This window comes from Micromesistius poutassou (genome assembly GCF_964030765.1).
Source record: "Micromesistius poutassou genome assembly, chromosome: 3".
NCBI lineage: Eukaryota > Metazoa > Chordata > Actinopteri > Gadiformes > Gadidae > Micromesistius > Micromesistius poutassou.
This window is the reverse complement of record NC_140273.1, coordinates 13,792,942-13,808,606: the sequence shown is the minus strand read 5'-3', so window position 1 is coordinate 13,808,606 and position 15,665 is coordinate 13,792,942. Positions and strand designations below refer to the sequence as shown.

General features: G+C 44.1%; 1 protein-coding gene across 2 annotated transcripts in view; it reads left to right on the top strand.

The window, feature by feature from the left end:
* Positions 1-15,665, top strand: part of nr3c2 (nuclear receptor subfamily 3, group C, member 2) — a 63,790-nt gene that overhangs the window by 21,199 nt on the left and 26,926 nt on the right. For both annotated transcript variants that reach the window (XM_084465757.1, XM_084465756.1), the window contains exon 3: positions 8,814-8,941. In XM_084465757.1, coding sequence (XP_084321883.1) covers positions 8,814-8,941 — 128 coding nt within the window. The remainder of the gene's footprint in view (positions 1-8,813; positions 8,942-15,665) is intronic.

Sequence of the window (15,665 nt, the reverse complement as noted above, 5' to 3'; positions counted from 1 at the left end):
TGTCTTCCATGGGCATGAATAGGTCATTTACTATTCTGTAGGCTCGGCTCTATGCCTCTTATGCCGATGATAGACAATCACTCGCTCTGTCTTTCTCTCTCGCATGCTCTCTCTCTCTCTCTCTCTCTCTCTCTCTCTCTCTCTCTCTCTCTCTCTCTCTCGCTCTCTCTCTCTCTCTCTCTCTCTCTCTCTCTCTCTCTGACACATACACATACACAGACACTAACACACCCACAGACACGCAAACATTATTCACATTAGTGAATATTTAAATAGCCTTGAATGGCATTTGATTCATTATTTTTCCTAGTATTTCCTAGTATTGGTCAGCTACTTGCACCACCCTGGTTTAAGTGTGTCTAGAGTAAGCAGTGTCTGCTCACTCTAGCCTCTAGGGAGTGTGTGTGTGTGTGTGTGTGTGTGTGTGTGTGTGTATGTGTGTGTGTGTGTGTGTGTGTGTGTGTGTGTGTGTCAAACCCCTAACAATCCTTGTTTACTCCCGCAACAGTAGATTCAGAAGAAAGATTATTACGTTTTTTATCAGAGAGATATGGTTAGGTTACACCTATTAACTCTAGCCACAGCTAAAACAGCCAAAACAGTGTTGACACATTTCCAATGGAAGTTTGGGTGAACAGTATTATGCTGCATGTTTGTCAGATGTGTAGTTGCCAGTTTTTCGCTTTGTTTCACATTTAACTTCCGTACATGAAATGTGCTTTTAAATGTATATCTAAATGTACTTTTCCCGTTTCACTAAAGGAACAACAATATTAGAAACCACTAAGAAATGTTTTGTGGACTGTAGCGTAGAAAAGAAGCGTGTGATGGCCTCCTTCCCCCTCATCACCATGTCAAAAGATCCCTCATCATGGTATCTATCCTAAGGTCCCCTTTTATCATAAGACTATATAGTCTGATCAGATAGGGCTAAATTACAACAGCACGCGAATACACTTGAACTGTGAAACTTACCCTTCGGCTAAGAATTGGAGAACACGTTTTAGAATGCAGGGAACTACCCACAATCCATACATACACGTGTATTTATAGTATGACCCAGTTTGAGATTTTACCTCCCTCCAGTGAGAGCTAAAATCAGACTGATTTACAACTTTTCCTACATCATAAATAATGTGTTTTCATCTGAATGCCTCAAGACCTTAAGTTGTCCTCCACACAATGCATTTGAACATATCAAATTGCTGATCACAGCTTTCTTTTCACTATGGCAAACCTGTGGTGTGACCTCTATTTCCTATGGCGGTCAAAAAGGACAGCCGTAGCAAATTAATGGATAAGACTATATTATGTTCTTCCCGCAGATGGAAAACATCCCTATACACAGATCCACTCACCCACAAATCCACAACCACAACCCCCTTAACCCCCCGTCGTCCCTCCCCTACCCTTGATAAACATGATTGTAAGCTGAAAACGCAAAGAGCCGTTTGTCTGTTCAGCCTAGTGTAGAAACAAGGCAGTGTGCACATGGCGGGCTCCTTGGAAGAGGACTAGCTCCCTTTGTAGATATAAAAGGCTTGTTCTAAGGTAATGAACAAACAACAAGTTTCTTAGGTATACTAATTAAATACGTTAATTAAAACATATTCTAAATTCTATATTCCTTTTATTCCATGTCTGTTCCAACTAGATGCAACTTCAATCTACACACTTCACCTTTACCTCGCGCTCTAACCCAGAGCTCAGAAATATCTCATTAAAGAGCAAGCAGAGGTTCGCCATCTTAGGACTTTTCAGTACTTTTCCAACGGCATTCGACCACCCTAGTCGCTACTCTATCCTGCCTGCACAGCCTCCTGCCTCCAGGCTTGTTTTCTGTTGGTGAGAAGCCAGTCATATGCTATCTGTACTTGGTTTGAGATACTAAACTGCCAGGTTCAAAATATCTACTCTTAATGCTGTTTTTCATCTGCTTGGATCATTGTGGTGGTGCGGCATTAACTCTGGTGTTGTAGAGGAACAAGGGTTTCAGGCTATGTCTTTGAGCGACTGTAATAACGATGTTTCAATATTTGCTCTAAATAAAAAAAATGTTGTATGGCTTTGCTGGAATAATCTTCTGAGTCACATGTGCTCTGTCTTTTATTCAAAAGTTGAGTTGAAAATGTGCCCATGTACATCCTCCTGTTATTTGTGTATGATTCATAGCAGCATTCGTAATGGTACTGTGATTCAAAAGGGGGTGTACATTTCATTTTTTATATTCATGTTTTTTCCCGTTCCCAAAATTTGTTAGGAACTCCATCTGCTGTCAACTTTGTCTGCACCTTTTTTCTCACTGTGCCAGACTAACCTTCTGGAGGTAGAAGGATATATATATATATACACACGTTTCCTGTACTCCATGTTGAGGTAATGCCTGGTTGTACCGATAGTGAGAGAAGCTCACTTGAGCTCTTGGATTGGCAATTGGGATTTCTATGGGGCTTCGTCCTTCACGCACCATTATGTTTTCTTTATATTGTGTAGTGGGCGGAGACTTACCTAACCGGGTGTTTGTGTTCACTTCAGAGAGGACACTGTAACTTTGTACAATAAACTAAACAGTATATAATCTCAGTTGCATAGCAGTGGGTTGACCACGGTCTGGCACGGCCAGCGTGAATATTTGGCAGAGGAAGCATGACAGCATGGATTACACAATAACAAATGTAGTCACCAGCCCGGATACCACCACTCTACAAGTTGTCCATTACTTCTCAAATACTACATCTTAGTCTGTGTTGCCACACATAAACACCATTACTTGTGATATTTGTTGTTCTCTCTTCTCCTTTTTCCTTAAAGTTCTAAAAGAGAACAACAGTTTGATGTTAGTTTGCCATGAAATTAACCAGAGCAGAGAGAGAAAGAAATGTGTCCTAACCCACCCTCATAAAAACACCCACACTAACATACACCCACACATGCACACACACGCACGCACGCACACACACGTACACACACACACACACACACACACACACACAACTATATGACATGTTAAATGTGCGTCTCTCTCCGCACAGAGTTCCAGTTGAGTGCTCCGTAACCAAAGCGCAGGTGTGAACAGGAAGTCTTGTATTTCCAAACGCTCAGGTGCTCTCCTCCTCCTCCTCCTACTCCCAATGCCAGGCTCACCTTCAGGAGGAAACCAATACTCCGGGTCCGCCTCAGACTACCCAGCAGGCACCTCTCTCCGCCTCCCTCTTTCTTTGGAGAGCCACTAAGTGGGCGGCAACCTGATGTTTATTCTGTCTGCCCGTGGTTATATAAGCAAGGCTGTCTTTTCCTCTCTCTATTCTCTCTGTTTATCTGTGTCTCTATCTCTCCCTCTCTCTGCCTCTCTCTCTCACTGTCTCTCTCTCTTGTTCTCTCTCAGTGTCTCTCTCTTCTCTCTCTCCTGCTCTCTGTCTCGCTCTGTCTCTCCCTCCATCCCTCTCTCAATCTGTTACCTTCTCCTCCTACGTTGTAATCAAATGTACATTGTGTGTGATTTTGCGTGAGTGTTGTTTGAGCGGTCAGTCGTTTGTTTGAGCAGTCAAGGATGTGTCGTAAGGGTCGGTTCAACGAGGCCACGGAGAGCGTAGGTGCTACCCAGCGTTTGTTTTTAATTAATGAGTCTGTATTTGCCTGCTCACATACACACACACACACACACACACACACACATAAACACACACATACACACACACACACACCAACTCACCCACACATGCTTGAAACTTCCGTTCAAGTGAATAGAGTAATAGCAACAATAATACTATGACCTTATAGTGACTCCGTAGTGCTAAGTATTTGGTTTCCACGTATCCTGATCAGCTGTCTGTGCCATGTGTCATTTCCTTTCACTCTTATCTTGTGGTCAATACCGGTTCACCGGTCCAATAACCTTTGACTGTTTTTCAACCTACGTTGATGCACACCCCCCCCCACACACACACACACACACACACACACACACACACACACACACACACACACACACACACGCACAGACACGCCATAACAGACTAACAGACAGACAAAAAGACCAACCGATCCTTCCATTGACCAAAAAAACAAAAGGCACGTTACAATGACTGCCGTCATTAACATAATCATTTTTAGAAATAAAGGCAAACATGTCTTGAAATGGGCCTGTGTGCTGACTAAGCATTCCTGCCACAGTGGAACCAAGGCCCAGCGATTTCAACCATTTGGAAAATGTTCTCAGTGTGACACGTTAGCAGCGTGAACACTTAAGACCGGTCTGAGCCAGAACATCTGTCCAGTGGACCGTTTATTTAGATTCTGTGTAACACACCAGGCCAGAGCCTGCCTTCCCACTCACACTTGTGTGTTTCTGTTGTTGTTTCTGAGCAGCCTGTAGCGCAGGGAGGCTAGTGGGGGTGGGGGGGGGGGGACATACCAAGGATTGGCAGTTTGATTCATTTTTTATTCAATTGTTGTGGCAGTAAAATGTAGTGGGTTTTACTTCTTCTGGATGCCGTGGCAGAACATTTTATTTGGCTGTAGTTCTTGTGGTACTCGCTAATATCATGTACATATTTAATCAAGAACTTTAAAACGTTGAATGCGGCGTTTGCATGGGAGTGAAAACCACAACGTTTGACATTATCCACTTGGTAATGTCAAACGACGTCATTTGATTGCTAATACCACATTCGTATTACATCTTTCCTGTTCGGTTCATTTTGGCTTGGTTCATACAGCATTAGATCTGAAACTGCATTCATAATGGTCGCGTATCCTTTTTGAGCAGTCCCAAAAATACACCATATTCGCTCACCATGAACCCAGTCCAGTCTACAGCAGGGTCTCGGGCTAAGCAGCCCTGCGCCCGGGTGCATCTCAGGTCTCGGCGGTCTTGGTCTTTAGTGCACCGCGCGGCCGCTGGCATTGCACAGTCACTGCAGGCCTGGCCTGTCTGTGCCGTGCTTTCATAAGCAGGGGAGGAGGAGGAGGAGGATGACCTATATACTCCTCCCGGGGAGGGGGAAGTCACCTTGCTGGGGAGAGGCGGACGCTCGCTCTGCACCGCCGCTTCCTTTTTTTTTTTTTATGTGAGGTGGCGCTTTAAAAAAAAAAAAAATGAGGTCAGCGCCACGCACACGGCTATAGGAGCGGCCGTATCGGAGAACAGGGCTGACAGAGTCGCCGGGCGGCGGCGGGGAGGGGGGCGCGTTCACGCTCGTCCTTCCGTGGTTCCCGTTGTGTTGAGTCACTCGAAGGCTTTTTGATATATTTTTTCTCGTTTTTTTTTTATTTTTTTTATTAGCTTTGCAAACAAAATACAGTATTTTTTTTTCTTTCCTTGAAAGTGGCAGAGGTGCACACACACACATGCACGCACACACGCAAGTGCACGCACGCACACGCACATGCACACACACACGCACACACACACACACGCACACAGCAACCCACTGCCAGATAGATCTATTCAGACAAACACCTCACCAGAGACTCCTCTGCACGTCCTGACAAATTGAATGTGTGTGTAGACGGACGAGAGGGAATTAGATCACCGCTCCTCATAGTATGAGAGTGTTGTTGCTTTACCCCCTTTTTAGACGGTCCCCAGGTGAGGCCCCGGGTGTGAGAGGGGGAGAGAGAGAGAGAGAGAGGGAGAGAGAGAAAGAGAGAGGGAGAGGGAGAGAGAGAGAGAGAGAGAGAGAGGCAGAATGAAGGGAGGAAGAGAGGGAGGGGGATGAGAGGTAGAGAAAGAGAGTGAGGAAGAGGGGCTGAAAGAGAGGGAAAAAAGAGGGAAAAGAGCGAGAGACACGGAGAGAGAGAGCGAGAAAGAGAAAGGTAGAAGGAAAGAGAAAGGCAGGAGAGAGAGCCAGCGAGACAGAGAAGAGGGAGACAGAGGGAGGGAGATGGCAGGAGAAAGGGGGAGTTGGGGGTGGGAGTGGGGTAGATGAAGGGAAGACAGGCTGTTTGATGGAGGATGTAAGGAGAATGTTAACCAGACAATCACCTTGCCTGCTATTGATTGAGATGAGAGTGGTAATTAGTCGAGAACAGAGGAAGCGGAGGCCATCTTTAATGTCTTGATACAAAGTGTTCTGTCTCTGTCTCTTTTCCTGTGATTGTTTATTTCCTTATGGTTCTGTGTGCGGGTGTGTGTGAGTGTGTGTATGCGTGTATTTGTGTCTGTGCGTGTGTGTCTGGGTGTGTGTGTGTTTGCATGTGTGCCTTTCAACCTCTCAAAAGTATGTTAAAATCCTAACATATGTGGTATTTTTTTCATGTACTATGCTAAATAATTACCACATTCTGTGGGAAATTGCAAATAATGTATCTTAAAATCCAAAACACTGCAAATGTGTCCTTTCATGTGGATTAAATCCATACTTTTAGGCATGATTTTAGAGGGTAATTTCCAGCAATGATAACCGGACGTCTTAATGGACTGACAACTGATACAACTATGTCAGGTTTCATTGGAGGGATTTGAACACAATTCTGCTGACTCCGGCAAACAGAATCTAAGTTTCCGGATTCATTGTTTAAAATGTGTCCCTTCCACATCCTACATTATGCTCGAATGCACCCATCGAGCATTGTCTCGGAAATAGGTTTAGAAATACATTCATTCATCTCAGTTACATATAACCTATCAATGCCGAATATTTCACAGGAAAATGTAATGACCGTGAATATTATGAAATTGAATGTTTAGCTAACAGAATTTTCCATTCAGAGTGTAACATATATCATTAAATAAAACCATAAAATGGCTCTCTTCAACCTCTTATTGTGAGATCCAGATGGTTCTCATCAAGATAAGATAACGTGTGGCTGGCCCAACATTTACAGATAGAAGTGGAAACTTAAACGATGACAGGACCCATGCGTAATGGGTCCAGGCATTGCATTAGTGGTCATCCTGGTCTTCTCCCAACTCATGGTTGAATTCTGGATGAAGTTCCTGGTGTGGATATCTCAGCAGGGAACCAGTGACTGGTACCAAGCTATAGCCTGGGTCTGTTTAGCTCAGGAGGTAGAGTGGCTTGTCTTGCTAGTCCAATCCCTGGCTCCTCTTAGTGTGTGTCGAGGTGTCCCTGAGCAAGACACCTAACCCTAACCGCTCCTGGCGAGCTGGCTGTCGCCTTGCATGGTTGACTCCGCCGTCGGTGTGTGAATGTGTGTATGAACCGCTTTGGATAAAAGCGTCTGCTAAATGCCCTAAATGTAAATGTAAATGAAACAACAACCTTCTACTTTTTTGACATGCGCCCGCCTCAGACTCCAAGGAGCTGGGGGGGGGAGCGTCTGTGTTTCCCGTCTATCTGGGGGCACACCACCTCCTCCATCCTGGTGCTGAAGGGCAATATGCTCAACAGTGTAAAGTGGCCAAGCTCAGGCCATTCATTTGAACATTTGGCTGGCAAGGCTGCAGAGAGGGAACACATGATGAGACACAGTGGACGCTTGCATCTCGTCCATGGCAGACCATGTCCGCCATGAGACATACAGAGCACGTAAGTCCACCGAGATGTGGAGTCCTTGTCCATGGAAGACCATCGTATCCACCATGAGGCATTCAGGGCGATGAAGTCTGCAGAGACGTGGACGGCCAATTAAGTGGCAAAGTAGTGGAAGGGACGAGTGCAATCATGACATGACAATGAACACGGAGAACCCGTTGTGACCGTGTTCCCTCGAGAGATCATAGCGCTTACAACGTAAATCAGGATAATTGGGAGGCAGACACCAAATCTCAACTTGCCAACGGTCCCCCCCCCCCCCCCCCACCCCCTCCCCCTCCCCTCGGCCCACCCGTGCTGTTACTGCTGGCACATATTTTGCTGGACAACTTGAAGTGGCCAGCATGCGCCGTCCTCCCATCTTCAGATGGAGGATGGAGGGAAGACAAAAAAATAAATAAATGAACAGCAGATAGGTGAGCAGGCAGAAGGACCGAGAACCGGATCAGACTATTTACTCTTGTTTGGCTCCCACGTATCCTTTTCACCAGATGGACAGGCTTGATCACTGCAGCTTATCCTGTTGTTCTCAGCAGACAAGCTGGTGCTGTATATACTGTACACTGACAAACTGCCAATCTATATGCTTGTAAACTGTGACCGGGTCCACCTACACACCATATTGTGTTGGCTCGGCATGGACTATATGCAGATGAATCATGGATTTTTTGTTCTGTTATTGATCGTAAATCTAAATGTTTGGGACCCGTCAGAGACTCACTGCAGGTGGAGGGCGTCCTCCACAGGCTAGACAAAAGAGAAAGTTAAGACAAAGACAATGAAACTGTTGTCCCATGATGGCCTCCTACGATTCAACGGTAAATTCTCAATGGGAAAACCGTATGAGGTTTTCACAGTGACAGTCGACACTGACACTAGCGTTTATTGCAGGCTTTCAAAACGTGTTTTACCTGAGTATTCGTCTAATTCGTCTAGCTTCTGTTATATACGGTCGGTAGTGTTACGAGGGCATATAGTGTGGACAGTAACCTTACACTTGTTTAGACTGGCCTGCACTGTCCGCTGTCTCACCTGTGAATAGGTTTGCTTTACTTAGTGTAATGAATTATTTTATGAGCCGCCCAAAGAGATAAATTACAGAAGTTCAGAGTCCTCGATACTTTGTGGTCGGTTTGACACATTTACGGCCGTTTTGCAGCTACTGTACCAACGGGGCCATAAAAGCAGGAGTTGGACAGAAGTTCAGACGCATCCCTGCGTGTCTTCCGCTTCCTGATTTATGTGTGATTTGAAGATGTAATTTCGTAATCACGTGTCCTTTTTTGTTTGTTTGTGTATCGCCACTCCTTCCAGCTCGTCACTAAGACAACCTTCATCGACGGCCAAAGTGTGTCTGGTGTGCGGGGATGAGGCGTCCGGGTGCCACTACGGCGTGGTGACATGCGGGAGCTGCAAGGTGTTCTTCAAAAGAGCGGTGGAAGGTAGGAGCCGTCGCTGTCCACAGTGATTCAGAGCGGATTCAGACCAAGGAGCCGGTAGGGGTCGGGGGTGTCTTTGCTCAAGGGCGCCTCTAGGTATAGCCTGGGAACATTGGGGATTCAAACCACATAGTCCACACGCACATGAACTAGACAATATGTAAACAGCTTCAGATTTACAAATAGTACTTTTCACCTCAAGAACCCCTTTAAGACGTTTGAATGGCAGGAAAATAGTAAAAAAAAAAAAATAGACATATTTTCTTCACATTTCTATTACTTGTCAGCTTGTTATTTGTTAAGAGTTTTTGCCAGAGTTTATCTTGGCTAAAGCTGATGGCTATGTATCTTTGGTAAACTATGGCCTCTCGGTCATTACTTTGTTAGTAGTTCTACTACTAACAAAGTAATGACTGAGAGCCTTGTCCCCTGGCTATACAAAAAATCAGTGCGTTAACATTTTAAACTGGGAGCACATAGATTGGACAGGAAGGCCAGGAACATTGTTTCCACAATCCACCTTTTTTCTAACAAAAAACAAGTGTAAGATCGAATTCCCAATGTTGGCGAATGACTTCAGAGCATGTTATCTCAGGAAAACAGTTTTTCCACCCCAACCTCTTATCAATACAAATACATTTGCCTGTCAATAGAGCAAACTAACATATTTCATATGCACTGTACCAACCTTAATTAAAATCAAATTAAGCTGTAAAATAGAAAGAGTAACAAAAAAAAAAAATCAGTGCTTGGATATTACTTATTTAACTGCCACCCCATAAGAGCAAAGCAATCCTGTTATCCAGTAGGTAATTTAACCGAAACAGCCTACTCTGTTATATTTAGCCAGGGGAAAATCGGTTCCAGTCATAATGTGCTTTTCATTTTCTGCCTGTTGCCTGAAGCTACTGGCCTAAATCACGCCGAGGAACGTCTGAAGGCAAAACAAATACATACAAACCCTAGCGTAGGCACAAACAAGCAAACAACAAGCCCGCTAGCCTAAAAAAACTCAGCCCCTTTAAGGTATTTTTTTACTCATTGGATGAATTGCAGTCATTTCTTCTCTTCAAGTCAGGCCTTTGTTCAGTTGGTATTTACACACCCATCTTTACCAGAGAATTGAAAGCAAATAAGTCTCTACATTTTTTTTTCGCCGATAGCGTTCCTGTTGTGTGACGCTCTGGCGTTTGCTTGGTAACTACTTATATCCATTGGGGGCTTGGCAATGGATGCTTTAGGGCTGCTTGCATACCATGTTCTACGCTTATCCAGCCCCAGAATAGCTACACTTAGCGTTGGATGACTAGCCAACGGTGCACAAACAGGAGACTTTCCCTGTTAGTCCTTGTCTGCCATTGTCTAAAACGGGACATTTCTAATTCTACCGACGTGTAGAAATTCACCTTGAGAAAAAGCTAATAAAATAAAAAAACAAATGATGAATTACTAAGCAGGCTGAAGCATTTAGCAGAGAAGAAGGCTGACAGTGACCTCCTATCATTGAGGGCTGTGGTTGTGCTCTGTGTGTGTGTCAGTGTGTAGGCTATGTTGTGTGTGTGTGTGTGTGTGTGTGTGTGTGTGTGTGTGTGGGTGTGTGTACTGCTTGCGTGAGCCGTCTTACTGTTGTACAGCTGAAAGTTTACCTCACATGACCTCTGCAGTGCTGTGCAGCTGAGCTCCAGAGAGAATGGAGGCGCAAGGTGCGGGACGGCAGCGGGCTGAACGGAGAGGAGAGGAGAGGAAGGGCTTCCACAGCGTGAAGGGAGATCGAGGAGGTGGCCGAGAGGGAAACAGATACACAGACAGGGGGAGAAAGGGGGAGGAAGGACAAAGACAGGGGGAAAAAAAAAAGAATAGGCAGAAACTGACGAGAGCGATAAAGAGGGGAGGAGGAGCCGGAGGAGGAAGAACTGGAGGAGGGGAGGGAGGGGGGGAGAGATACACGGAGCGAGTGAGCTAGGGGAGAGAGAGCCCCAAGAGAGCGAGAGAGAGCGGGAGAGAGGGAGAGGGAGGGCGAGAACGAGGGAGAGAAAGTGATGTGTCAGCAGTGAGCCGTGGAGAGGTGTAAGTTGGGACGTGAGGAGACATTTTACTCCTCCTCCTGCTCCCTCTCTCCTCCTCCTTTTCCTCTCTCGTCTCTGTAAAAACCAGAGCTGAGATATTAGAGAGAGCTGCAGAGAGATGGCGTTGACGTAGGGGGAATTATTCCAGCAATCCCCATTGGTTATTCTTTCTTGAGCAGCATGGCCATCTCCACGTCTCAGGTCAGCTGGTAGCTCTGTTTGGGGATAACGTCTGGACACTTCTTTAAAAACCATCCATCCAATCCAAAATTAAAAATGACAAAGATTAATGGTTCCTTTTTGTGGAATTTCTTATTGCGAAAAACCGCTTAAGGAGGGAAAACATTTAGGTGTGTTCAAACCCACATATCATTTGTATTTGATAATAAACTATGATAAAATATATAACGATATATTATAATATAATAAAGTTAAATAATGAATCAATAAGTGAACTTCATTATTATTTTAACTCCACTATGCAATACACTTTTTAATGGGAGAGTTATTACCAGATAGCATTGGATTTTGGTGATGCTATCAACACAAAGAGAGCCAAAAACAAACTGAGGCATGTTGCAACTATGTCTTCAAGACAGGTAATAGTGAGATATATTTTATTTGTAAAGTTACTAATAAGTCTAAAAACTAAAAAGGTTTTCCACTTTACTCAATGTAACATAATATTAAGTACTGTAGAGAATGTATATCTATGTTGTTAATTATAATTCTAAACAAACCAATACTGCCCTGATAGTGTATTGGCATGTATTGTGTTTGATTTCCAGCTGAAATATATAACGATTATTACGTGCAGAAAATAGTGCAGAAAATAATGATATACTTAAAAATAAAGAACCCTTCAAAGTTCAAGTACACAACAGTTTAAGTATGTTAAACTATAGGTCAAGCGATTATGATGTTTATTGTGCAATGTTGCATTGTGGTTGGGTTTTAGCTTCTTTAGAGCTGTATGACCATTCTGGGCAAATGAAGAAACATGGCCGTGCACATGGTGGGCACAGCTGAAGAGGAGCCACTCCCTATGTAGATAGAAATAACTCATTCTAAGGGAACACTAGTCGTATTTTCATGGCATTATACACTAATTAAAACATACATTCTGCCAAGTCTGTTCCGCTTGATGCCACTACATTCCGCATACTGCACCTTTAATAAGTACATGGTATCTATAACATCTAGGATTTTATAGATAACAGCTGGTCAAGCTCAATAGGGTTGATTCAGCCAAGCAGCTTCCCATGGCTTAATAGCCTAGTCGCTAGTATGTTTGATTCCCAACTAGTGAATAAAAAAAATACATTTAGCTTTTCTAGGTCACCTCTTTGTAATCTTTAGTGGTTTAGTGGTATGAGTCTTAAAAGAAAAAAATGCCATTGTTCAATAAAAAAGCTGCTTAAATTTTAAGCTGCTTAAAAATAAGCATCTAATATGTAAGATGCTTGAAATCATGCAGCTTAAAATTAAACAGATACATTTTAAAGCACACTTAAAACTGCTTAAAAGTTAAGCTGCTTAAATGCCAAGCAATTTCAAGTGGGCTTAAAATTTACGAAAACTTAACATGTAGGGTCCCCTATTTTTCCACCAGGTTTGAGTATGATTCATCATTACAAGCTGTAAAGTTCCAACAAAATATATATTTTTATCTTAAAAGTAGAATCCAGTTGGACCTTTTGTCTACAATTTATCGTTTTGGTATATATTCTACTTCATGTAATATCTATAGATAATATCTATCTATGCCGCTTATTATAGATTCATTCTAGGTAGTCAATTTCCAGCACCTTAAATATAAGCAGCTTGATTCTAAGTAGCTTAATTTTAAGCCGCTTAAATCAGACTTAGTAGGTTTGAGCTGGGAGTCAAACACACCAGCCGATACATTATAGACATGAGACTTCCCTTGCAACTTTCAATGACACTACTAATACTGGCACCGTCAGGTTTGAACCCACAACCTTTTGACTACATGGCATGAGAGCTTAACAATAAGCCATCTGCTCTGTGTCTTCTATTGAGATTCTACTTGTGGTGGTAGCTGGTGGGGGTGAGGGTGGGGGGGGTTGAAAGTGTTTTAAAATTTTCTAAAATAAAGATATTGGATGTTCAACAGATATTCACACCCTGAATGTGAAGTGGGGAACTAAAGACACGATCACCGTCATGAGTACCGTGTGGGTCTAGCGGTGTATACCTGCCCAGGAGACAGTCTGGCAGCATCACTGCTCTCTATAGAGCAGAATTATAAAGTACCCTCCCCTAAACAATAGCCTTATCTAAAACGCAATTATACCAGAGACATTGCACGCTCCCAATGGATTCAAATGGCTGTTGAACGTGTATCCCCTAATCAACAGTCAAAAGCAAGTAAAGAACTGCATGGCCATTAAAGCTCTGGTGTGGTTGTAACGCACATAGACCGTTTATAATACAAATCAAACAGACTTTCCACATGTGTACATTGGTGGACTTCATCCACACCAACACCTCAACAAGTACAGATTTAGAGGATTCGATCCGATCCGTAATATGGGCATTCCTAATACTGATTTGTGAACTCCGGATTGATTCTATAAAATAATTAATAGAATCATGAATTCATTGAATGAATTCATACGCATGAACATCTATGAATGAATTCACAGAATCATAGAACCTCCATAGAAGCGTCTTCTCTGCGGGGAGATTCAGACGACGGCCAAAATCCTTCCAGGGGCGCAGGATCCTGTTGTGATGTCAGAGTGTGCACGGAGAGGAGGGGCTGTCCATAGACGCTCCATTGTCATCGTGTTGCTGAAAGAGAGAGAGAGAGAGCGAGAGAGAGAGATAGAGAGAGCTAGAGCGGACACACATGTGACGCGCACAGCTCCACACTGCAATAAGATTGTACCCATTTTAAATAGTACACAAAAAGTCAATGTGTGGGAAACACTATCGATCGCAGGTGGCGTCCTTATCTCGGGCGGGTACAAAAATAAATAAAACAATGCGTGGGAAATACTGAATCAGCTCGGTGGCTGGCGAGAGCGTCTTGTCAAAGAAGCACATTGTAGTTAGCAAGATCGATATTGAAAGTATCAATAAATTAGATCTTGTGTTTCCCCAGAAGTAAGGGGGTAAAGGACATCGGACGCCAAATGACATGCCACCAAATGGGACGGATCCTTTCCCGTCCGGATTTCTCTGCGTTTGACCATTGTTGGAAAGAATTGTGATAATGTAAGAACCCCACTTCTACCTTTAAGTACTGGGGTGGTGTTCTGATCGATCCATCCACCAATCAGAGTAGAAACCTTCCAATAAAAAGTCTGCGTTATAGGTACACCCCTACAGAGATAACAATTAATAGGACAATATTTGCTCCTGTGTTCAATATTAATAATAGTAACAAAAAACGTAATCAATATGAATTAATAATACACATATTGCTGATATCCACCAGTGCATGGTGCCTTCCCTGTCCACATACCCACACACAAACACACACAACCACACATAAGCAGCACTGAATGAAAATCATGAACTCCCTTTGTGCTCGAGGAAGGACTACTCTTTTTGACTATTTTCCGCTGCTGAAGAAATAAAGTCATTTTCATGAACAGAACGCTCAATTTGTCAACCAGAGGCCAAAGTGTCAAAAGAAAACGGCATTTCCCAGACGGAAATAACACAGCCCAGACCAGCATAACTGCAACGGATCCTGGCCTGAAGAAGGTTCTCCTGCTCTGCTGGGTTTAGTCTGTGATTAGCTCTGGTTTCTATATGTTGTACATTGCATTAGGGGAGAGAAGTTTTTGATACAGATCAAACAGATATAAACGCAAACCATCAAACAAAAGAAATAGCGTCGACCAATGAGAGAAGTAGCAGTGCCCAGGTCTGGCTTGTTGATAGAAGACAGCTGCTCTCAATAAAAACCACTTCATGTGGAGCGCTGGACGATTCAAAGAACCCCGGCGCATACGCCAGCGTATTGCTAGCATGTCATCAAGAGCTCGGCATGCCCGGGACACCAGTAACCAGTAACGGTACACAAGTCAACAACACTGCGCCCGCATACGAGTCGCACACCATCATTGTTCCCCCGCCGCGCGTCGCCGGCCTCATGGTCTTCAAAAAAAGGGTTCCCAGAACTATTCGGTAACAACCTAGTTATGGCCCCCCTTTTGGTGTAGACTCTGTAGCGTGGCTGGGTCACGGTTTCTATGGCGCTGGTGTCAAACGGAGAAAGAGAAAAAAAAAAAAAGAGAAAAAAATCCCCTATTACTTAGTTCCGCCTCCCCTGGCAGCCGGGGCCAGAGTCATCTGAGGACAAGTGCTGTACTGTTAATGCTCTGACGGGCAGGCCCGCCGTCCAATTAGAAGGCTTTGTCGGGGTAATCCGTGCCTCCCACCCGCGCTGGATTGAATGCCTCAGGTTGTGTGCAGCGAGGGCTCCAGTTGGAAGGCGGCCACGCAGCGCTCTTGTCTTGATCGCAAACCGTGCAACACATGTCCCACGGAGTCTCCTTTGATGAGAGATTGTACACAGGCGTGCACGCGTGCAGACAAGCACACGGACCGACACACTCACACACATACACTCACACACACACACACACTCGTGTACAATCACACACACACACACACACAGATAT